Source organism: Lepus europaeus, chromosome 19, assembly GCF_033115175.1.
Source record: "Lepus europaeus isolate LE1 chromosome 19, mLepTim1.pri, whole genome shotgun sequence".
NCBI classification, from domain to species: domain Eukaryota; kingdom Metazoa; phylum Chordata; class Mammalia; order Lagomorpha; family Leporidae; genus Lepus; species Lepus europaeus.
This window is the reverse complement of record NC_084845.1, coordinates 11,297,152-11,321,272: the sequence shown is the minus strand read 5'-3', so window position 1 is coordinate 11,321,272 and position 24,121 is coordinate 11,297,152. Positions and strand designations below refer to the sequence as shown.

General features: G+C 53.2%; 2 protein-coding genes across 6 annotated transcripts in view; both read left to right on the top strand.

The window, feature by feature from the left end:
- Nucleotides 1-3,717, top strand: part of AXL (AXL receptor tyrosine kinase) — a 30,021-nt gene extending 26,304 nt beyond the window's left edge. For both annotated transcript variants that reach the window (XM_062177040.1, XM_062177039.1), the window contains one exon: nt 2,030-3,717. In XM_062177040.1, the coding sequence (XP_062033024.1) occupies nt 2,030-2,381 (352 nt within the window). In that variant the 3' untranslated portion in view covers nt 2,382-3,717. The remainder of the gene's footprint in view (nt 1-2,029) is intronic.
- A 468-nt stretch (nt 3,718-4,185) lies between these two features.
- Nucleotides 4,186-24,121, top strand: part of HNRNPUL1 (heterogeneous nuclear ribonucleoprotein U like 1) — a 35,087-nt gene continuing 15,151 nt past the window's right edge. Inside the window, exons 1-7 of one of the 4 annotated variants that reach the window (XM_062177044.1) lie at nt 4,186-4,256; nt 9,695-9,820; nt 11,590-11,743; nt 13,642-13,715; nt 15,383-15,522; nt 16,753-16,852; nt 18,282-18,394. In XM_062177044.1, the coding sequence (XP_062033028.1) occupies nt 9,700-9,820; nt 11,590-11,743; nt 13,642-13,715; nt 15,383-15,522; nt 16,753-16,852; nt 18,282-18,394 (702 nt within the window). In that variant the 5' untranslated portion in view covers nt 4,186-4,256; nt 9,695-9,699. Of the gene's footprint in view, nt 4,257-5,602; nt 6,041-6,310; nt 6,500-9,694; nt 9,821-11,589; nt 11,744-13,641; nt 13,716-15,382; nt 15,523-16,752; nt 16,853-18,281; nt 18,395-24,121 lie in introns of those variants that run through there. The other 3 variants (XM_062177041.1, XM_062177042.1, XM_062177043.1) reach the window with 3 other exon arrangements.

The following is a 24,121-nucleotide window of genomic DNA, read 5'->3' as shown; positions in this document are numbered from 1 at the left end:
GCTCCTAGGGCTCCTCTGAGATCTTGCAGTCTCCGTGACGTGCCCATCAGTCTTGGCGGTATTACGGCGTGCAGTGAGGCGCGACAGTTAGCCAGCACTCTGAGGGTAAACTGAGGGAATTGCTTGGATCCAGAGGAGGCAGCCTGGGCTTCAGACTGGCCAGGTCCTCCTTGGGTGCTCCCAAAGCCAAAGGGAGTTAGAATAATAGCTACTTATTTTCTAGAACTTACTAGCAGGCACCGTTTTAGGTGTTGTGTGTGTATTAAATCACCTAACCCTCACCACAGCTATGTGAGGGAGATAATTTTTGTTTCCATTTTGCCGATGAGAAAACCAAGGCCTACAGGGAAGTTGAGTCACTCGCCAAAGGTTGCACAGTTGGTGCATTAATAACTTATACCCCCAACTCTAATAGCCTTTGTTTAAAAAGAAACAGGTTTGTTTATTTGAAAGAGCTACAGAGAGAGGGGAGGAGATCTTCTATCCAGTGGTTCATTCCCCAGGTGGCTGCCATGGCCAGGGCTGGCCAGGTTGAAGCCAGGAGTCAAGAACTACTGGATGGCAGGGGCCCAAGCACCTAGGTTGTCTTTCTGCTTTTTCTAGGCCATTAGCAGGGAGCTGGATCAGAAGTGGAGCAGCTGGGACTTAAACTGACACAACTGTATGGGATGCTGGTATCACAGGCGGCAGCTTTACACACTACTGCACAAAGCCACCCCCACATAGCCTGGTTTTGTTTTTTTTTGTTTTTGTTTTTAAGATTTATCTTATTGAGGCTGGTGCTGTGGCATAGCTGGTAAAGCCTACAGTGCTGGCATCCCGTATAGGCACTGGTTTGAGTCCCGGCTGCTCTACTTCGGATCCAGCTCCCTGCTAATGTGTCTGGGAAAGCAGTAGAAGATGGCCCAAGTGCTTGGGCCCCTGCACTCATGTAGGAGACCCAGAAGAAGCTACAGGCTCCTGGCTTTGGATTGGCCCCACTCTGGCCATTGGGGCCATTTGGGAAGTGAACCAGTGGATGGAAGACCTCTCTCTCTGCCTCTTTGCCTTTCAAATAAATAAAAATGTTTTTAAAAGATTATTTTTTTATTTATTATTTTTTATTTGAAAGTCAAGAGTTACAGAAAAAAAGAGAGGGAAAGATTTCTCATATGATGGTTCACTCCCCAAATGGCCACAATGACCACAGCTGGGCCAGACTAAAGCCAGGAGCCTAGAACTCCATCGGGGTCTCCCACGTGGGTGCAGGGGCCCAAGCACTTGATCCATCCTCCGCTGCTTTCCCAGGCACATTAGCAGGGAGCTGGATCAGAAGTGGAGCAGCCAAGACTTGAACTTGTCCATCTAATAGGCTTAAAATAACAAACTTGGTAGAATTTTTTAAGGTCCGGAGTCTGAGGACAGTTTAACAGGGTGATTCTGGCTCTGAGTCTCTAAGGGGGTTACACTCAAGATGTCAGCTGGGGCTGCCAAGGTCACTTTCTAATTGGCTCCCTCACAGGGCTGAGGCCGGAGGCCCCGGGTCCTAGCCACAAGGACCCCTCCCTAGCACTGTGACGGTGACTCCAGGGCAAGTGCAGGCAGGAAGCCACAGTGCCTGTGCGAGCTGGTCTCGGAAGTCATGAAGTCGCGCACACTCTGGCTGCACACAGCGGGAGGGGACTTCCTCCCATCCTTTGAAAGGAGGCTTTATAGGCTTGTTTTAAACCAGCGCAGCCTCTAGGTGGCAGGGCCAGGCTCTGATGCCGGGGTCTGTTCTTGGAGGCTCACCCGGAGAGCTGTGCTCTAGTGGATCCTCACACCCAGACGGGTGTCCCCAGGCCCTTCCCACATCCCACCTCTTCCAGGACGCCCTGCAGAAACTGCTGAGCATCTCCAAATCTCTGGAAGATTCCCCCACATTGCTGTTTCCCCACAGCCCTTTGAAACACCCCCGGTTCTCTGCGTGTCGTACAGTGTCCCCAGACTCCCAGAATGCCGTCTGGCTGAGTCCCTGCTCAGTCTCTCACCCCTCACTTTGCTGCCCTAGGTATGCCCTGATGTCCCGCTGCTGGGAGCTGAACCCCCGGGACCGGCCAAGTTTTTCAGAGCTGCGGGAAGACCTGGAGAACACGCTGAAGGCCCTGCCCCCTGCCCAGGAGCCGGACGAAATCCTCTACGTCAACATGGACGAGGGCGGTGGTCATCCCGAGCCCCGTGGAGCTGCCGGAGGAGCAGAGCCGCACACCCAGCCCGACCCGAAGGACTCCTGCAGTTGCCTTACGGCCGCTGAGGTCCATCCTGCTGGACGCTACGTCCTCTGCCCTTCCACGGCCCCTGGCCCTGCTCTGCCTGCCGACAGGAGCTCCCAAGCACCCCCGGCACAGGAGGATGGAGTCTGAGATGACCCTCTACCCAGAACTTCCTCTCAGGATCCAAGCTAGGCACTGCCACTGGGGGAAGCCCACTCCCCACTCTCCCACCCTAGGTTTCTCCCCACTGCAGCCCTGTCTTCCTGGCCCCCCCTCCATCCGGACAGACCCTTGCCTTCCCTGCACCACAGCACCCCCACCTGTAGGTGGAAGGGGTTCGACTGCAGTCTAAAGGTACTCCCTGGCCTTCGCATTCCGAGACTCGGGACTCTAAGGGTTAAGGAGTCTCGATGCCGAGGTTCTGGGTCTCAGAGATACGAGGAGTTCTTGGTTCTAAGGACCTGAAATTCCAACGTCTCTAACTCAAAAGTGCTCAAGTTCTCAGCAAGGAAGTTCTAAGGCCGTGAGATTGTGTGGTTCCAGATTTTCTGGTTCTAAGATTCTTGATAAGACCCCAAGGTTTTAGGTTCTAAAGCTCTAGATTTTGCTTTTCTAATGGTTGAGTCCTTAGTATGTAAGACTGTAGATTCTGTAATTCTAGACGTGGAGGTCCTAAAAGCTGACATTCTAAGGCTCTCAGATCTAAATCCTTTAACTATAAGAGTCTAGACACGAAGGCTTCAGAACGTTGTCTCCTCAAGGTTTGATATCCTCCTAATGGACTCTGAGGTCATAGATTATCCAGGATTCTAGAATCTGCAACTCAGAAGTTCTGAGTCTAAAGATGGACGTTCTGTGGTCTCATGTCCTAAGATGTGACATTCTAAGACTTAGTCTCGGAATCTAAGATTCTAGATCATATGCTCCAGGAGTCTGGATATTAATCCCTGAGATCCTGATGCCGGTCTAGCCTGTGTTTCAGGGCACTCTAGGGCCTGTTGGTCCAAGGTTCTGCATGCAGGACTCTCACCGTTAGCCATGACTAACTAGACACCAAAGTTCTAATCGTTCCTAACGTTGGACACCTCCAGGTTCTGTGTGCACTCTGCCTTTCTAGGATCATGTGAAGGACCCAAGAATCCACATTTGTAAAATCTGAAGGTTCTAGGTACTGCAGTTCAAAGACTGCGTGTTCTCAGTTCTCAGGGTCCACAGCCTAGAGTATTAGGTACGATTCCAGGGTTCTAACCTGATAGGGTTCCTCTGTGTGCCCCTCCCCTTCTTAGACACTGCCTTCGCTTCCTCCTCCCCCCAAGCCTGTGCAATGCGTTAGGGATGCCTCCTTCCCCCCACCCTGGGGGATGGACAGCTCCCTACTTTTGGGTCATGCTGCCCCCGTGAGCCAGTCCCTTATCTCCGGTGTACAAGTGTGGTCTCTGGTGCCTCCGGAGGAGCTGAGAGCACATAAAATTTCGTGATCCTCTTTGTGTCTCCTCTCTGCATGCAGCTGTGATGCGGCCCCTCTCTCCAGCCATTCAGTTTCTCTGTCAGTACAAGGAAGGGTGTGGTGGGGTCTACGAAAGTCTCTCCTCCCTAGAGAGGTCTAAATGAACACTGTACATAGAGGCCAAACACACACACACACACACACAATCAGACACCCAGCGGGAAGAGGAAGAAACTTGAGCAACAGATACAAAGTGATAGAAATCCTCAGAGACACGGAGTAGAACAGGTACCCACAGTCCAGAAAGAGAAGCACGGGCACAGAACCCCTCCGGGAGTCATGGCTCCAGCAGGGGAGTCCACTCGCTGCCCGGCGCGCAGTCCAGGGTGTGTCCGCAGCGGACCGAGGAGCCCGTGGCAGCGCCCGGACGCCCCCCGGTGGCGGCTCCCGAGAAGCCGGGACGGTTCAATCCGGGCCACAAACTTTTTTAGAACAAATCGTTGTGCAAGGCTGGGAGGAGAGAGGAAGTCGGACGTGGGCGAGGGGCGGGGTGTCTGGACTGGAACCTCCGGGCCCACGTGAGTGTCTGTCCCGCCGCGGAGTGGGTGCTGCGTGTCCGGGTGGCTGCAGTGGCACCGGCCCGTGGGGCGGTGCGGTGCGGGGCCGCCCGCCCGCGCGGACCTTCGCGGGCGCACCTGCGCTGCCGGTGTGCTGCACCTGATCCGGCCCGAGCCCGGGGTGTATCTGCGCGGTGCGCGCCTTTGTCTGCTCCGCTGGAGTGTGGCGGGTGTGGGCCTTGCGTGCCTCGGCTGCGTGTCTGACTCCGGGTTTGTCCGTTTGCGTTAGAGGCGACAGGTGGCGCGGCGTTAGCCGCCGGGGATCGCGGGCGTCCGTGTTCATTTGCGGGAGGCCCGATCCGCGTCTCTGAGCCCGTCGGCCAGGTGCCCCGGACAGCCGTGCAGAGGGTCGGGGAGGGGAGAGCCGCTCCGTGCGGGGACTCTGCCCGGAGAGGGGCGGCCCCGCGGGCTCCGCGAGGCTGCGGGCGCGGACAGAGGCCCCGCGAGGCGAGCTGGCCAGGGGATGGACACGCGGTTTCCGTGACAACTTTTCTCTCGTCGCTGGCCTAGCCTCTCGTTTCAAACCTGCAGGACTCGCCAAAGTTCCGTTTTTCACTAAAAAAGTAATAATAAAGCAGCCGACTTCCAGATTATGAATAACATATCTGTTTAATATCTACTCCATATGCCTCCCTCTACGGCGAAATTTGCGAGGCAAGCCTCTGAAAAACGGCCAATCCTGTTAGCTTTTCCTCAGGCGACCCATCTCTGCCGGCCCTCAGTGAGATGAGACAATAAATGCAATTGGTGGACAGATTGTTTTGAAACCGCCCTAACGGCAAGGGGCGGGTCCTTCGTGAATTCGTCTCTTTCCGGTTTCTTAAAGGCAACAGGAAGGAGGGGTTTCTACCGACCCTCGTTTTGATTGGTTCTAGTGACTTTACCCGCTCGTACTCCTCAAGGGGCGGGAGATGTAGACAAATCAGAATGTGTGTTGCAAAGACACTTCGCTCGATGAAAGGACTTCGCCGGACAGGCCGGGGAGCGCTCCTTCTGAGAGCCCAAGGCTGATTGGACTATATCGTTACTCCCCTTTTCTCATTCGACCTTACAGCAGCGGGCGCGCGGGCGCCATCCAATCAGCTGGCGCTCCGCCTTCTGCCTTTTCCCGCCCTCCGCTTGGGCCGCGACTTCGACGTAGGCCAACGCTTCCTCCCTGGCTGCTCGTAGGCCCTCTCTCTGTCGTTATTTTGAAAACTGTGCTCTAACTGGCTGAGTGTCCGGGCCCGCGCCCGTTGCCCCCGCGCGCTGGCCAATTGACACCCGTGTTGCATCGTGCGGGGCACTGGGAGGGGGAGGTGGCGGCGGCGGCGGCGGCCATTTTGAGCCGCCGCCGCCATTGGAGTAGCCCCCCCCCTTTCCCCCTTCGCCTCCTGACAGGAGAGGTTTAAGGGGGACAGAGCCCTGGGAGGCCGGGCCGGGCTCGGGGGCCGCCCCGGGGGCCCGGGCCATGGATGTACGCCGTCTGAAGGTGAACGAACTTCGCGAGGAGCTGCAGCGCCGCGGCCTGGACACTCGCGGCCTTAAGGCCGAGCTTGCTGACCGGCTGCAGGCTGCGCTGGAGGCCGAGGAGCCCGACGACGAGCGGGAGCTCGAGGCCGACGACGAACCGGGGCGACCTGGGCACAACAACGAGGAGGTCGAGACCGAGGGGGGCTCCGAGCTGGAGGGGACCGCGCAGCCACCGCCGCCCGGGCTGCAGCCGCACCCGGAGCCCGGCGGCTACTCGGGGCCGGACGGACATTGTGAGAGTGCGCGGGGCGGGGGCCGGGGAGCCTGGAGTCTGGGCCAAGATAGGGCTGTGGGGCGCGGGAGCCCGGCGCCCGAGGTCGGGGAGATGCTGTGAGGATCGGGGGACCCTGCGATCGGATCTGGGCACAGGGGCCTCGGGCCGGCCGGCGGGAGGATTCCGGCACTCGGCGCGGGGGAGATGCTGGGGGTGGGCGCTGTCGGTTTCGGAAAAGAGGTGGGTCCAGGGAATGGGGAGGGTTCTGGACCTTAGGGCTCAGAGACCGGAAACCGTGGTTTTTGGAACCGAACGGAGTCGGAAGAACAAGCGGTTTTCTATTTAGGGGCTTGGGGAGAGGCTTGGAAATGGTGATCCTAGGGTTTGGAGCAGGGTGGGCTGGGCGTTAGGAGCCGCGTTTCCAGCTTCGGGAAGGAGAGGTCGGGGTCCGGGCCGGAGCGGCCGATAGGGTCCTGAGGTGGGTTGATGAGATGGAGGCGTTGACTGGGTGCTCTGGTATTGGCCGGAGAGCCGTGAGGGGATGTGGGAGACCAGCACGGTTGTTCCATGGGGGGGGGGGGGGGGACCCACTCCTCTCTTCCAGGCTGGAAGGCTGGCCGTGAGGCAGGCGCACCTTGGGCACTTGGCGCTGGGCGATCTGGGGACCTGTGGTTGACTGCCAGAGGCGGCACCCAGGAGCCTTGGTGTCCTGAAGCTCGTGGGGGCAGGAAAGATGCTTCCCCGGACAAAGGCCCCGGGAGCCTGGGACTGGGCAAGCTCTCAGGGCCAGAACTCAGTGGCTGCTGCTGAATGGTCTTGGGACTGCCTGGTGAACGGGGGCAGCCGGGGGGAGGACGGGCGCAGAGAGCAAGTTGGTAGTGTTTGAATTTGGTGAAGTAACCGAGGGACAGGGGATCCTTGTGGCCAGCACGGGAGTGTGTAGCTGTCTGGGGAAGGTGGGGGAGGGGGAGTGAGTGAGTAATGGAAGAAGGAAAGCCTGTTGACTTGGTCCCCAGGGGCCTCGGGGTGTTGTTGGGGGGAGAGTTTCTGGGGCTCAGCATCTCCCGGTGAGGGTTCCTTGGTCCCCAGAAGCAGTTACTTGCGTGCCCAGGGAGTATCTGCATCAGCCAATAGGAGTGAGTGTGGGAGTGGAGGGATTAGGGTAGGCCTGCAGCTGTTTGAGGAGCAGAGCCCTGGCACGGCAGAGAGTGAGTCTGGAGTTAGCAGAGGGCGACTTTTTTTCAGCACTGGGACTGCAAAGATGGGTGGAAGAGAGGTTAAGGAGAAAGGACTGTGTGTCCAGGGCTTATGGAGGGTCTATGGAAAGGGCACCCTGGGGCTGGGGGAAGAAGGTGAGAGGAGAAATGGGGCCACGGAAGAGACTTTGGGGTTGGCACTGGGTCCTCGTTCACGAGAGATGGGGCAGCCTGAGTATAAATTTGGAGTGGAGAGCAGCCCAGCGACTGTCCAGGACCCAAGTGCTGGCATCGGACGTGGCGTGGCAGAGACCTGGAAGGGAAGGAGTGGCCCAGCGAGCATGTCTATAGAGTGGGAGCCCTCAGAGGGGCAGAGTTCCGGGAGAGCAGTGGTTGGATGCCTCGGAACGCAGCCTCTAGACTCAGACAGTTTCAAGTTCAGCTCCGTGACTCGGGCAGGGTACTTCATCTGTGTGCGTCTGGTTTCCTTGTGTGTAAAATGGGGTTACAGGGTTGTTAAGAATGGAGTCACGCGTGAAGGGCTTCTCCCCGGGTCCGCCTGCTGATGCGGAAAGGGGTGTTTAGAGAATGGAGAAGGGTCCCAGAACCTTGGCTTCCCTGGGCGAGGCTGCCTCTGTGGGCCCCAGAGGGATGCTTAGGAAGAGAGGCTTGAGGCTCTGTGGGGCAAACACTGCTTAGCGCCTGGAAGAAGCACCTGAGCTGAGGACCTCACATCCCAAGGAAGATGACGTTCCCTGTTCCCTTTCTTCCTCTCGCCCCTGCCCTCTACACCAGAGTCCGTTGAGTTCCCTCCATGCCCCTGCAACCCTCCTTCGGCCTTGGTAAACAGACCTGTAAGGCACCACATGACCTGTGGCTTTCCTCCCTTTGGGCCGCACCAGGTTTGTGCCCAGATGTATTTGTCCTCTGAGAAAGCATCCAGTCCGTCAACAAGTGGAGGGATGGGCTCTGCTCCCCGTGGTTCTGCCTCACTGCTGCTGGCACAGCTGTGAGGAGGACTCGGGAGGCACCCAGCAGAGAGTGGCCCCTGGGGGCCGAGAGCCAGTGTGCTGCTCGCTCGTGCTCACTGTCTCCAAAGCCCTCTCAGGTTTGCCTGCAAGGCTCTGCCCCTTGAGAGAGTGTCTGGTTTAGGGGGAAGGTCTGGTTTCAGTCCCACCTGTGAGCTCTCATGTGCGTTATCCCAAACCCGGCAATGTTCTCCATTCTCATCCCTGAGTCGTCATTCATGTGACTTTGGAGTCACACCTTGGCTGTTACTTCTCAGGTCCCTTTTCTTTTTCAGCTCCTGATATTTCTTGATAACCCTTAACACAATCATAGTTAAACTTCTGTGCATTTGTGTGGTTTTTTTTTTTTTTTTTTTTTTTTTTTTTTTTTTTTTTTTTTTAAGATTTATTTATTTGAAGAGCTGAGTTAGAAGGAGAGAGAGCTTTCATTTGCTGGTTCACTTCCCAAATGACTGCAATGGCTGGGACTGGGCCAGACCAAAGCCAGGAGCTTCTTCCTGGTCTCCCATGCAGGTGCAGGGGCCCAAGCACTTGGACCATCCATCCTCTGCTGCTTTCCCAGGCCATTAGCAGGGAGCTGGATCGGAAGTGGAGCAGCCAGGATTCAAACCGGTGCCCATATGGGATGCTGGCACCGCAGCCAGTGGCTTTAACCTGCTGAGCCACTGTTCTGGCCCCTGTGCGTTTGTTTAATATGCCTGTCTCCCTAAACTGGAAAGAACTCCGTAGGGTGAGCTTATCCTAGGCTCTGGTGTGGAGCGCATACTCCAGGAGTCGTTGATGTGTTACTCCCAGCACTCTGCAGCCGCTCTCCTCTGCGCCTGCGGGAAACCTTCCTGAAACCCCTCCAGCCTGACTCTTGGTATTTCAGGACAAATCCCTAATGAGGCTGAGGGCTACTCTTAGGATTCCTGTTTTCTTCGTAGCTCCTTCCCTTCCTTCTCCATTTTGCCATCCTCTGAGTTTGTCACCCTTGCCTCTGCAGGGCAGGGGTGGGAACAGTCAGAGATCTGGCAGAGGGCTGACTTGTGCCCGAGACAGTTTTCGATGTTGCACCCTGAAGGCCCTCCCCAAGCATCACACTGTCGTAGAGAACAGCTAGGCTGTGGTTTCTTAAAGTGTGCTCCCTGGAGTCCCAGGTGTCTGGAGACTTACCCCAGCCCTAGAGTGGGAACTTAGGGAGGTCAAGGTGGGCCCTTTCTCTCACCTTGCCGTTGCCTCGCTTCACAGGAGTTGTGCGTCGGTCGGTTTGTACAGTTTCTGTAGAGCCCAGTCACAGGTAGTGCCATCTTCCGAGGGGTGAGAGGCCCCTCTTCCACATCTGCAGGTGTGTCACACGTTAGCCTCTGGCACGCTGACTGGCTCCAGTGGGGACGGTGTGTATGGCCAAGGTGCCCTCTGGAGTACCCATCTCATTGGCTTTCTCTCTTCTTTCTTTTTTGTCTTAAGATGTCATGGACAATATTACCAGGCAGAACCAGTTCTATGAGACCCAGGTCATCAAGCAAGAGCATGAGTCTGTCTATGAGAGGAGAGCACTAGACATGGAGCCGCAGCAGCAGTCCTATCGCCCAGGTGAGTGTTGCGAGCGTCATCTTTTTGGATGGAAGCAGAATCTGCTTGGGACCCCTACCATGTCTCTGGAACCTGTCTTCTCAGACTTTGTTAACCTGGCGCCCCTCACTCCAGCAGGAGTTTTGGTGTTGTGTTATATTGCATTTTTTAAAGGGAAGACCCCAGCCCCACTTTCAAGTGTTGGGGGGGGGGGGCGTGGTTCTTTGTCTCCATTTTCAGCTGTGAATACCAATACCATGGGCACTTTAGACCTGGAGGCCAGTGCTTGAGTCTTGGAATCTTAGTAAATGGAGGCCAGGAAGAGCCTTCTGAATCAGTCTAGTGGTCCCCATGTTCTGGAGAATATGGTTCCAGGGTGTGCTACTTCTCAGAAGAGGGTTCCTTAACCGTGTGACTGGAAACGCGGCCTGTGCCGGACCACGCTGTGGAGATTGGCAGTGCTCTGTAGAGCATCTGAGGCCCGGAGAAGTCCTGCATTGAAGCAGACTGCTGTCCTGTTGTTAAACTCAGGGTTTCCCCAACATGGCCATGTATCTTTGCAGAGCAGTGTCTTCTGCTGTCAATTTGGGAGATAGATACAATGAGGCTGTTTCCTCCTGGGTTTACAGAGTGGCCAGTTGTCTTGTGTAAGGGCAGAGCTCAGGCTCTAACCAGGGAAACTCTCCTGGGCCAGTGCTGTTGGTTAATAAGCAGCGTTGGTCCTCATGGCAGGGTCCCATTGCTGAGAAATGACAGGGCCAGGACTGACTCCCAGTGTTACGGCCCTGGTGCGTTTTCTCGGTGAGACCAGTTGATTCTGATTCCACTCTGGTTCACCCACAAAGTGAATTCCCCAGACATTTCTTGTGGCTGATCCAAGACTCCAGTGAATGTAGGTTAAACTGCAGATTTGTGTCAGGCTCTGAGACTGAAGGAATCGTCCATCCAAGGGGAGTGTTTTATGTGCCGTTATCAACAGATTTTGATGGTGTCTCCTGTGCACCAGCCCAGGGAGCCTGTGGCTCCAGGGTGGCTCCCTGTGTCCTAGCTCTGTCCTCCAGGGCAGCCTTCTTGACTTGCCCAGGAGACGTCTCTGGGAGATTGGGTCACATGCCAAAGCTAGGGAGGGATCCAGGGTGGTCTTGGACTGAAATGTGCAGGTGTGAATGCACCCAGCACTGGGAGGGTGCTGTGAGAGAGGGGCCTGGGTGAGTCCACAACTTGTTCTTGGTTGGAAGCAGGTTTTTGGAGTGCCTGGGAATGGGACTTTTCCATGACCCACAGTACCCTGTCACATCTTGGCTTCCTGTGTGTGGTGTGACTTAATGAGGTGAACCCTAGCTATGGTGTAGCTCAACCACAGATCCTCCCTTATGAGGTGACTCTGGGCTCTTAGAAGTCTTGGAGGACTCTTTTCCAATCAGCACAGGCCAAGGGAGCTGCCAGCCTTCATGGGTCTCTGGCCTGTTAGCCAAAGGCAGCTTTTTCACCTTTGAATTAAAAGACCATCATTATTTAGTGCTGAAACCCCCTTCCCTGTGAAGCCTGAGCTGTGTGACTGCCAGCTGTCCGGCCACGTGCTCTCCTGTGTCTAGCCCTGTTCTCCGCGATCACCTTCTTGGCTTGCTCAGCAGGCTTCTTTCTGTTGCACCCAGCAAAGCTGCCTGTGCCCAGCCCTTCACTTCTAGTCAGGAGTCCACCAGTGTCTCCTGGGGTAAAAGGGACCAGCGTTTCTCCCGTAGCTGAGGAGTTCCAAGTGTGACCACCATGTGAATTTGTCCTGACTGTAGAAGGGAAAACAGAGATGAAACAAGAAGGACCCACAAGCTTCCTCCCGCCTGAAGCTCCTCAGCTCAAGCCCGACAGACAGCAGTTCCAGAGTCGCAAGAGGCCTTACGAAGAAAACCGGGGCCGCGGGTACTTTGAGCACCGAGAGGATCGGAGGTGGGTATCTGAGGCGCGAGTCGCAGTATTCCAGCAGGCTTCCACGCCCGCAGCCCCGTGCCCGCTGGGGACCTTGGTTCTAAGGCAGAGGAGCCAAGCAGGTCTCCTTGGGCTGACACTCTTCTCCCAGTCCTTCCTGCACTGTTCCCAGGTTCAACGTTCCTGAACTTCGATCTTTCTCCCGGTTCCCACTTCTTGTTACCTGCAGGGTGAATCCCAAACACCTCGCATTTGGGTGTGAGATGCCAGGCTACGTCTGAGTCTTGGCCTTACTGCTTGTGGTGTCCCGCACAATGTTCTGTTCCTAATAGCTGCGTGGGGTCCTTTGGTTCAGAGAAAGATCTCTTGCCCAGGCGTGCCATCCCTTTCCATCCTCCCACTCAGTGCTTCCATGTGGCGCCCACCCCTGGGCTAGACACCAGGGACACAGGTGATGCGGACAGTGGGGTCTAGGTTCTCTTATCCTGACAGGGACTGAGAACAGACACTCTCAGCAGTAAGCCCCAGTGCTGCTTGCTTATCAGGCTGCTGGGGAGTTTTGGGAACTCACAAGAGGGAGTAGCTCTGGCCATTTGCCTTTCCCCTTTCCTGACCAGCCCTCCCGCTCCTTCGCTTCCAGGCTCAGTCCTGCCCCTCCCTCCGTCCCTGGGTCTCCCCGACGGTGGGGAAGTTAGGACGTGGAGCCTTCCTCACGTGGTCTCTTCCTCTGCCTCCCACAGAGCACAGCTGCTTGCTGATGGGGAGCAGACGAGGAGCGCGCATTCTGGTCTGGGGCCAGCAGGAAAGGACTCCCCGGAAGGAAGCGTCCCTGTGCTGGGCCCCTTGTGTGTACCAGGCTCTCTGCTGGCTGTGGGTCAGCAGGCTGGAAGGGAACTCCGGCAGAGGGAAGCCACAGCTGGGGCCAGGGACCTGATCTGTGCACACGGTGCGCTAGGTCAATGCTGGCAGGGCCCTGGGCGTTAGACCTGTCTTTCTGCCTCTCTCCCTTATTCCTGTAAAGCAGGAGCCAGCATTGTAAGTCCCTTTTTTAGTGCTTTGGTAGGCAGATGAATCTTGTTCATAATTTAGGACACTTGAAAAGGACTGGGAAAAAAATGGGTCACTTTAAATCCTTTTAGATGTAGGGTTTTAAGAAAACTGTTATGTGGACAGGCTGTAATTATTGGAGTTTATCTAGGATCTTGTACATTCTCCTTCCTGGCCAGCACCCTTAGGGATACCAAGGAGTTCATTGTGGAGACCACTGTCATCATGCAAAAGGCATGGATCAGAATCTTGGGTCTGAGGGACAAGTCTTTGAGAAAGCCTTCCCAGGCCAGTGTTGTACAGCATGTCTAGCCACTGCCGGCAATACCAGCATCCTGTATGAGCACTGGTTCAAGTCCTAGCTGCTCCATTTCCTATCCAGCTCCCTGCTAATGTGCCTAACAGCAGATGATGACCCAAGTGTTTGGACACCTGCCACCCACGTGGGAGACCTAGATAGAGTTCCAGGCTCCTGGCTGCAGCCTGGCCCAGTCCTTGCTATTGTGACCACTTGAGGAGTAAACCAGTGGTTGGAAGATCTCTCTACCTCACCCTCTCTTGACTATAGCTTTCAAATAAATAAATCTTTTTTAAAAATTTTAAAACTCTATAAAGGATTCTGATGCCCCGCTTCAGTAGAGCATGCCCTGTGTCCTTGTGTCCGCCCACCCTCCACGCCCCACCCAGAAGTACCAGTCATTGCTTTCATTGCTAATAGGAAGAGTTCCAGCGTTGTATTGCTAACCTATGAGAGAAGAAATGGAGACGAGGAAGCAGTCTGGGGCCACTGCACATTGCAGCAGAGCCTTTTCTTTCCCTCCTCTGTGCTCCTGCCACTATTCTCACGTGATTAACTTCACTTTGCAACGCAGGGGCCGCTCCCCTCAGCCTCCCGCCGAAGAGGATGAAGATGACTTTGATGACACCCTTGTTGCCATTGATACATGTGAGTCCTCACGGCGCCCATGTGATTGTACCTCTGGGCAGCACTGCGGGACCAGTGCCTTGGCCTTTACCAGAACCCCTGCCTGGCATTGTGCACGTGTGAGACGCAGCATAGCTCAGGGACGCGGGATGGGAGATAGAAGACCGACTCCCAGGCCTTTACCAGAACCCCTGCCTGGCATTGTGCACGTGTGAGACGCAGCATAGCTCAGGGACGCGGGATGGGAGATAGAAGACCGACTCCCAGCTCTTGCTGGGGTCCCTGGGCAGGTTGTTCTTCTGAGCCCCTCCAAAGAGGAGTACCCGCCTTGCGGCCTCAGTGGGTTCTCTGGCTTCTCAGAGCATGCGCCTGGAAGGGGGCTCATCTCAGCAGGAGAGGAATCAGTGCTGCTGGGCAGACTCAGCTCTGACAGCCGCTGCCCCGTTTCCTTCAGCTGCTCATGTCCTGGTGAAACCAGCGCCACGTGGTCTGCCGAGGCACTAACTCGGCCTGGCTTGCCCTGCACTCTGTCCTCTGGTTCAGTTTTCTTTCCACTGATGAGTGGCGTTCACGTTGACCACATCTAAACCTGTGGAGGAATGGTTATGGGCGTCCTGCCCCTTCTCAGATGTCCCAAGTTGAGGACCAGAGTGACAGACTGGAGCGGACTGCACCCGGAAGCCCAGCCAGGTCTGAGAACATTGCACCTCCCCACAGAGGGAAAGGCTGCCTGCGCGTGCATTTCGTTACGGAGCACGTCTTTATAGAGCACGGGCTATGGGCTTTGGTGAGGGATAAAGGCATGCCATCTCTTCTGTCCCAGGCTGTCAAAGACAAAACCTACCTGAGGCAAAGCTAAGCTCTTTTGAAAGTATGGGGTGGCAGTTGTCCCCGAGGCAGCATCTGGTCAGACGCTAAGTGATCAGACTTAAGAAAGGCTTCCTTGGCGAGGGGGAGGAGTCAGAGGTGTAGGAGTGGTGTCCTGGGCCCACAGGGGGAGGAGGAGCCTGTGGTGCTCCCAGATTTGCTAGGTGGCAGGTGTGGATCAGGATCGGATTGTTTTACAGCTGTTGATAACAGAAGTCAGGCTCCCAAGCTGATAGAGCTGATGTGGGGAAGTGTTTGAAATCTGTGGCAGTGGGGTTTAGCTGTTCTGTACACAGTTCCCACCAGAGGCATTTGCATATCCTTGGGCCCTTTGAGGTCAAGAGCCCAGTTCCTGGGGCTCGCATTTCTGATCCAGTGTGTTAAGCCGCAGCTTGCAATGCCGGTATTGGAGTGCTGCCTCAAGTCTCAGCTGCTCTGCTTCCAAATCTGGCTTCCTGCTGATGTGCCTGGGCAGGCCGTGGATGATGCCTAACTGCTTGGGTCCTTGTCACCCATGTGGGAGACCAGGATGGAGTTCCTGGCTCCTGGCTTCTGCCTGGCCCAGACCTGACTGTTAAGGCCAACTGGGGAGTAAAAACAAAATTAAACAAAACTCAGCTTTTATATGGAGTAGCGTAAGCCAATTTGCAGTGGCCAAGACCCTTTTTCTTCAAAGAGAGAATGGTTAGGGGGTGTACTGGTTCCTCTTGGATGTGCCCCCACAATGTGTTACCTAGTGTTTTCCTGGTTAACACTCATGGGAAGCTGGATTCTTGGGACCTTTAAAACATCAGTCAGCTGCGGACTTTTTTCCTCCACAGATAACTGCGACCTCCACTTCAAGGTGGCCCGAGATAGGAGTAGTGGCTACCCGCTCACAATCGAGGGCTTTGCATACCTTTGGTCAGGAGCCCGTGCCAGCTACGGGGTCAGGAGGGGCCGTGTGTGCTTCGAGATGAAGGTGAGTAGGAGCTGCAGAAGGGAGAGGCACGGAAAGCAGGCCTGTCCATTGGACCTGTCATCAGTCACAACCACGAGAGACAACTGAGAACAGGCTGTGCCCAAGCAACCGAAAGAGAACTTTACCATTGCTAAATACGATATTGGAAAAACAGGCCAGCCCTATGTTGCTTCTTCAAGTTTTCCTTGCCAAGATTTGACCCCAGGTATTGTGTAGTCAAGTAGTCTGTTGGTGACACATTTGTAGACGCAGGGAAAGGAGTTGTTGGGGAAGAAAGGTGATCTGGAAAGCATGGATCTATGTAGAGAACTGGAATTCAGTTCCCAACTCCCAGCTTCAGCCTGGCCCGGTCCCGGCCATTGCAGGCACTTGGGAGTGAACCAATGGATGGGAACACTCTTCCTCTCAAAGCAATAAGTAAATATTTAAAAAAAATAACAGTACCGGCTCATATTTAACAAAAGTTCAGACAGTACTAAAACACATAGGATTAAAAAGCAGGTCGATGTGTGATGCAGCAGGTTGCTGCTTGGGATGTCAGCATGCCCTGTGGGAGTGCCTGGTTTGAATCCCAGCTACTCTGCTTGTGATCCAGCTTCCTGCTAATGCCACCCTGGGAAGCAGCAGGTGATGATGGCTCAAGTGCTTTGATCTTTGCCACCCACATGGGAGACCTGGGTGGAGTTCTGTGCTGCTTACCTGGCCCAGCATTGGCTGTTGCAGGCCTTTGGGAAGTGAACCAATTTTTCAAACAGATGAAAGTAAATAATAACATTTCTCAGTGTATGTATAAAAAACAAGACATATTATTGCATACACATAAACACACTTGCACACATAGGAGTATCTGTGGAGTAAACTAGCGGCAGGATCGCGCAGTTATTGAACATGTTCATTTACATATTTGAAAGCCTGCTAGATTGCCCTCCAAAGACATCGCACCAATTTATCTTTCAACTAAATATTATGAGAGTTTGTTCCCCCTGCAGCAAGTGTTAAAACTAAAAAAAATAAGTGTTTTGAAATGCGTCTCTGTAGCCCTGCGTTTCCCCAATCCCTTTTGAAGCCCTGGTTTCAGTGCAGTAGGCTCTTCAGAGCTGCTAACTCCCTCTTTCACAGCAACAAAACCCATCGCTATTTTTCAGTGCCTGGTGAGCTTTCCTCCTGTGTTGCCTCATAGTCTGTCAGCCACCAGAGACAGTCTTCAGCCTTCTTGTCCTCTATCCCCAGATCAACGAGGAAATCTCTGTGAAGCACCTTCCGTCTACAGAGCCTGATCCCCACGTTGTTCGAATCGGCTGGTCCCTGGACTCCTGCAGCACCCAGCTAGGTAAGGGGAGGTCAGCTCGGCAGTTCAGAGAGTAGGGTGACTTCCCCTGCTGGCCTTCAAGGCTCCTCTTCACAGGCTTGGACTGAGAACAGCTAGCCTGGGGTGGAACAGGCATAGGATTAGCTACACACCACTGCCTGCCAATCTTCAGGCGTTGTAGATTCCACTGGAAAGGTCGTAGTCATGTGACAGCTTTTCTGTAGACAGTTAACTCTTCTCTGAATTACGTTCTTTTCTGAAAATTGTTTTCTTTATTAAAGATCAGTTGTCTCCTGCCCTCAAGCCATGCTAAAACAATAAGATCTGCAATCTGTTAAGTTCTACCTGGATTTTCTGTCCAGAGCCTACCCTCTAGTTAAAGGGGACAGACCAGGGGGGTTAGGCCTGGTTGCCAAGAAAGGCAGAGGTTGCCCATTAAAAGGTTTTGAATTTTCACAGGCCCCCACTCCTCCATGACCTGGCTGGCTCCCTGTGACTGACGATGACCAGTGCTGAGACCTTGGTCATATGAACATTCTAGTTATGAAAACAGTATATTCTCCTTGTAAAAATTTAGGCCATACAGAAAGGGAAAACTGATAATCTGCTAAACCTACAAGATAACAGTGTTAGCATTGTTATCTACACTCTTTCAGAAGTTTCTTTTACATAGTCAACATAAGTCATGCTGTGAATACTGCTTTGTATCCTGATTTCTTGTAATATATTATGGGCATATTCCTATAAGCAAGCATGAGTTTCTCACCGCTGTGAAATTTTTGGTTTTACAAGTGTGCTATGTAATAAGTCTCCTTTTGTAGCTCATTTAAATTAGTGGCAAATATTTCTGTGAAACATCGGAGCCACTATCCTGTAATGACTACCAGTTTAGGGTAGTCCTTGAAAGTGGATTTGTTGGGTATGAAGGTGGGTACACAGCTCACTGCAGTATGTCCTTTTCATTCAAGATTCCTGGGTCATCTCATTTCTCTTTGTCTCAGTTTTGAGATGTGAGTTGCAGGTGGTCAGTACAGATGAGGAAACAGCCCAGAATGATGACGCAGCATGGCCTTGGTCACATAGTGGGTCTGTGGCAGGACTGGCACTAACAGGCTTGGCTGACAGTTGGGTGTCAGAGGGAAAGGTTGCATCTCAGCATGCAGTGTCTTCCATCCCCGTTCCCCTCCGCTCTTGCTTTCCAAATTTTTCCTTTCTGTGTGGAGTAGTTGAGTTCAGTTCCAGATCCCAGACTTAACAACTCAGCCCACAAGCCCTCTAGAGTCCTGCATGTTAAAGGGCTTCCTGTTAACCTACCACCCCTCCTAAGAGGTAATGAACAAAATTAGCAATAAAGGGAGAGGGGATTGCTTTTCTTAAAAGTATGTGTCAGCCAAGGAAGCTGTGAAGACCACGGCAGGTTTAACTTGCCTTTGCCTGTATTTTCTGCCAGGTGAAGAGCCTTTTTCCTATGGCTACGGAGGCACTGGAAAGAAGTCCACCAATAGCCGATTTGAAAACTACGGAGACAAGTTTGCAGAGAACGATGTGATTGGCTGCTTTGCGGTGAGTGCCTGCGGACTAGGGGAGCCAGCACATCCTGAGCTCCCTCAGGAATGGCTGTGCCTTCACGGCTGCCCTGTGTGCAGCCACTCTCACCATACTTCTTTGTCTCTCTTTGACAGACAGGAGTGCTGTTTACTATCGTCACTTTGTGTGAAATTCTGCGCTTCTGTTCCCTCTGGGCTTTGTGCAAAGCTGTCAGGGAGCACCCTGAGGAGGTCTGGCAACTCCATGTACACTCAGCCTTCCTCCTTTCCTGGACAGCAGAGTGATTTTTCTAAACCCAGGAATGTCTTTTTTGCTAGGAAGTATCCTGTCTATTCTTTATTCTTTTTTTTAAGATTTATTTTATTTATTTGAAAGGCAGAGTTAGAGAGAGAGAGAGAGAGAGAGACGGCGACAGAGAAAGAGAAAGATCTTCCATCTGCTAGTTCACTCCTCAAATGGCTGCCAGGAGCTTCATCCGGGTCTCCCATCTGATACAGGGGCCCAAGCACTTGGGCCATCCTCCCCTGCTTTCCCAGGCACATTAACAGGGAGCTGGATCAGAAGTGGAGCAAGTAGGACTTGAACCGGCACCCATATGGGATGCCAATGTCACAACTGGTGTCTTTTTTTTTTTTTTTTTTTTTTTTTAAGATTTATTTATTTGTAAGAGTTAGAGAGAGAGGTAGAGACGGAGAGAGAGGTCTTCCATCTGCTGGTTCACTCCCCAGATGGTTGCAACAGCTGGAGCTGTGCCAATCCGAAGCCAGGAGCTTCTTCCAGCTCTCCCATGTGGGTGCAGGGGCCCAAGGACTTGGGCCATCTTCTGCTTTCCCAGGTCATAGCAGACAGCTGGATCAGAAGTGGAGCAGCAGGACTAGAACCAGTGCCTATATGGGATGCTAGGCACTTCAGGCCAGGGTTTTAGCCCGCTGCACTGCAGCGCCAGCCCCAACAGCTGGTGTCTTAACCCACTGTGCCACAACACTGGCCCCAGCCTGTCTACTTTGAAGGCAGTGGTATTAGGTCTTGCCCCACAGTGGCATCATCTTATTCCAGAACTTCTCCCTTCAGCTCATATTGCTTGAGCCAGGCTTCCCTCAATGCACCTGCCTTCTGTGCGAGCAGAAGTGGATGCAAAGCCGCTGCTGTGTGCATCAATCCTGGAGAGCCTGCAGCGTGATCGTCAGCGCTGGGCCGGACTCCCTGATCTCAGGCCCTGTTTGCACCACCTTAGAATGTTGTGTGGAGCCAGGTTAATCCATTAAAAGCATTTAGAACAGTGCTTGGCACATAGTCAGTGCTCAGTAAATATTACTTAATACAGTGAGCATTACATACAGTGAGTTACAAGCGATGTTTGTAAAATGTGCCATGAGGCCCCTGAGAAAGCAGCTACCCAGGTACTGCTTCTTGGTCTTGGTCTCTTTCCCCTTTCGCATTTGTGTGCATTGCTCAGTTTTTCCCTTTTTCTTGTTTTTCCTTTTTTGCTTTGAAGTAATTTCAAACTTTAGAGAAATGAATACAAATAAAGAATTCTCAGAGGTTCTTATCCAGATTCTAACATTTACTCTACCATTTGTGTGTGTGTGTGTGTGGTTTGTATCTGACCCATTTGAGAGTAGGTTGCATACATCATGCCTTTTTTTCCTGGTTTATTTATATATTTGTTTGAAGGCTATAGTTAGAGAGGGAAAGACAGAGAGAGATAGCTTCCATCTGCTGGTTCACTCCTCAAATGGCTGTGATGGCGAGGATGGGGCCAGGTTGGAGCCAGGAGCCTAGAACTCCATCTGGGTCTGCTACGTGGTTGCAGGGGCTCAGGTACTTGGGCCATCTTCCACTGCTTTCCCAGGTGCATTAGCAGGGAGATGGGTGGGTAGTCAAAAAGCTGGAACTAGGCCGGCGCCGCGGCTCACTAGGCTAATCCTCCGCCTTGCGGCGCCGGCACACCGGGTTCTAGTCCCCGTTGGGGCACCGGATTCTGTCCCGGTTGCCCCTCTTCCAGGCCAGCTCTCTGCTGTGGCCAGGGAGTGCAGTGGAGGATGGCCCAAGTCCTTGGACCCTGCACCCCATGGGAGACCAGGAGAAGTACCTGGCTCCTGCCATCGGATCAGCGCGGTGCGCCGGCCGCAGCGCGCCAACCGCGGCGGCCATTGGAGGGTGAACCAACGGCAAAAGGAAGACCTTTCTCTCTGTCTCTCTCTCTCACTGTCCACTCTGCCTGTCAAAAAAAAAAAAAAAAGAAAGCTGGAACTTGAACCAACACCTATAGGGGATGCCAGCATTGCAGGCAGCAGCTTAACCTGCTATGGCACAACACTGGCCCCATACATCATGTCTTTATTCTCAAATACTCTATTTCTTCAGGGCAAAGCTGTTATGTTAACCACAGTATACTTACGAAATTTAACATGGATGTGATCCTATTATCTGCCCCACCGTTCACATTTAAATTCTGCCAGTTGTCCAATATCCTTTAGTACAGTTTGATTTGGGGATCAGGATCCAATCTAGCATTGTTTATTGCATTCTCTGTAGTGTGTGTTTCATCTCCTTTAGTCTGAAATAATGTCTCAGCTCTCCTGTGTATTTCATGAGTTTTTTCAGGAACTTTTTTTTTTTTTAAGATAGATTTATTTATTTATTTATTTATTTATTTTTGACAGAGTGGATAGTGAGAGAGACAGAGAGAAAGGTCTTCCTTTTTGCCGTTGGTTCACCCTCCAACGGCCGCTGCAGCTGGCGCGCTGCGGCCGGCGCATCTCGCTGATCCGAAGCCAGGAGCCAGGTGCTTCTCCTGGTCTCCCTTGCGGGTGCAGGGCCCAAGCACTTGGGCCATCCTCCACTGCCTTCCCGGGCCATAGCAGAGAGCTGGCCTGGAAGAGGGGCAACCGGGATAGAATCCGGCGCCCCAACCGGGACTAGAACCCGGTGTGCCGGTGCTGCAAGGTGGAGGATTAGCCTGTTAAGCCACGGCGCCGGCCAAGATTTATTTATTTATTTGAAAGAGTTACACAGAGAGAGAAGGAGAGGTAGAGAGAGAGATGTCTTCCATCCCTTGCTTCACTCCCCAGTTGGTCGCAACACCTGGAGCTGTGCCAATCTGAAGTCAGGAGCCAGGAGCTTCTTTCAGGTCTCCCACGTGGGTTCAGGGTCCCAAGCACTTGAGTCATCTTCTACTGTTTTCCCAGGTTATAGCAGAGAGCTGCATCAGAAGTGGAGCAGCCGGGACTCAAATTGGTGCCCATATGGGATACCAGCCCTGCAGGCTGGGGCTTTAACCTGCTGCATCACAGTGCTGGCCCCTTAAGATTTATTTTTTATTTATTTGAAAGGCAGAGAGAGAAAGAGTGATCTTCCCATCTGCTGGTTCACTTCCCAAATGGCTATAATGGCTTGACCCAGCCTGGGCTGAAGCCAGGAGCCAGGAGTTTCCTCCAGGTCTCCTGTATGGGGCGCAAGCACTTGGGGCATCTTCCGCTGCTTTTCCAGGCACATAACTGGGAGCTGGATTGGAAGCAGAGCAACCAGGTCTCAAACTGGTGCCCTTATGGGATGTCAGCATCACAGGTGGAGGCTTAACCTGCTAGGCCACAGCACTGGCCCAAAGTGTATTTCTTCCAGATGTTTTTATAGCACTACCTAGAGGGCTTCTCTGTGTGGCCCTCCCACAATTGCTGTAACCCAGTTCCCCCTCAGTGAGCATTTGGTTAGTGTGATTCCTCTGTGCTTAATGACGTGGATATTCTGATGTAGGCATCAGGGTGCCCTAAATTGACTCAACTGGTCATCCTTTTGGTGGCTCTGAAGGTTGTTTGCTGAAACAGATAACACAGCAGTGACAGCTTGTCTTTTTTCCCTTTTCTAGAGTAATTTGAAGATCTTTGTGTCCCCACCCCTGGGTCTCCTATTTAACTTAGCTACTCTAACTTCCGCATTGGAGCGCTTTTTACTGTGCTGGTATGAGCATTCTGCAGCTCCATCTCTGTTCTTATGGCGATATAATTTTAGTATTTCTTCAAAAGTTACATTCTGGGCCAAAGGTGTATTTTTTAATTTTGATAACATACTCCAAAGAGACTGCAGCAGTTTAACCTGTCCTTAGTGCGTAAAAGTGTTTCCCAAGCTGCTCTGGGAAAGCATGGGGTTCTGTTGGGGATGGCAGCGTTCAGCTCCAGGCCTTGACTTGCTCTCACAGGATCACCTCTGCTTCTAGCTTTGAGATTCCACGTGTAGTTTCCGTTGTTCACAGGATGCCACGGACTCAGGGTGAGGTTGGAGGAGGTCTGGAGATGAGTAGTCTGAGGGAACAAGAGGGGAGTACATTTGTGTCACATCTGAAGTTCTCTGTTCACAAAGCTGAAAAGATAAAGCAGCTTTCTAAGTGGAGAGAACAGGATAACCCATTTGAGCCTCTGTGGAGGAGGTGTGAGATGAGGCTACGGAAAGGGCACACTCTACAGGGTGCCAGGCCTTCAGCCCCTTGAGCCGGAGCAGCACAGCTGCACTTGCCGCTTGGGCAGGTGGCTCTGTCGGCGCTGGATTTGTCCACGTCAGAGCCGCTGAGCAGAGAAGATGCGACAGGGACTGCGCAGCTGGCCTGGCGCAGGATCCGTCTGCCCTGCGTGGTGTCAACCTGGTGCGTTCCAGGAGAGGAGCCACTCATACAGGGCTGTATCCTGTGGGCTCTGAGGAGCATCCACTGCTTCTTAAAGGGGAAGTCTCGAGGTGGTCTCCCGTTTTGAGAGAGCAAAAATGCTGGTCGTCTTCTTTTATGTCAGGAACCCTTGTACTTGACTTTCAGTCTGTTGTCTGAGCTCCAGTGTTAGGTCTCCATTAACTGTAAACCTCTGCCGTGCAGCCAAAGTGGTCTTTCTGACCAGATCGCACGTTACGGTTGGGGCGGGGGGAGATGTTGTTACGCAGTGGGTTAAGCCACCACTTGGGAGTTCCACTTCCCATATCAGAGTGCCAGTTCGAGTCCTGACTACTCCACTTCTGAACCAGCTCCCTCCTGATGCACCTGAGAAAGTCCTGGATGATGTCTCAAATACTTGGGCCTCTCCCACCCACGTGGGACTCCTGGATGGAGTTCTGGCTCCCAGCTTAAGCCTGGCCCAGCCCCAGGTACTGGGACCATTTGGGAAGTGAACCAGCAGATAGAAGATCTCTCTGTCTGTCTGTCTCTTTCAAATAAATCAATTTTAAAAACAAGTCAGGGTCTCTGCTTTGCCATCAGCATCAAATGCAAACTCCTGAGGTGTCTTAGGGAGCCCCTCACAGGACTGAAGTGGGAGCCCCAAACTCTGACAGCTGGCACAGTGCCTGGCACCTGGTAGTGACAGTTCATTCATCGTGTGTTCATTGTGTATTAAATGTTCCAACCCACATAACCCTATGTAGCATGAGACAAAATATTTTATGTCTAAAGTAATAAAGTACTGTCGACACCCTCCTTTTTTGATTACCATTGGTACATGGTAGAGCTGAAGCAATCCACTTTCCAAAACAGGACCCTAACCACCAAGCTTCGGCAGCTCAGTAAACAGTTGTTGACTGAGCGGATGCCTGTGGTCCGCTCGTGGCTCTCCTCTGTGCCTGAGCTTACCTCCTCATTCCCTCTGTTGAGCTGTTTGGCGCTGTGTCTCTCACCGCTGGGTTTGTACACACACACAGCACTTCTCTGTGTATAGAACACTCCTGCTCCCAGACTTGGCAGCTTCCACTTGTTCAGGACTTCAG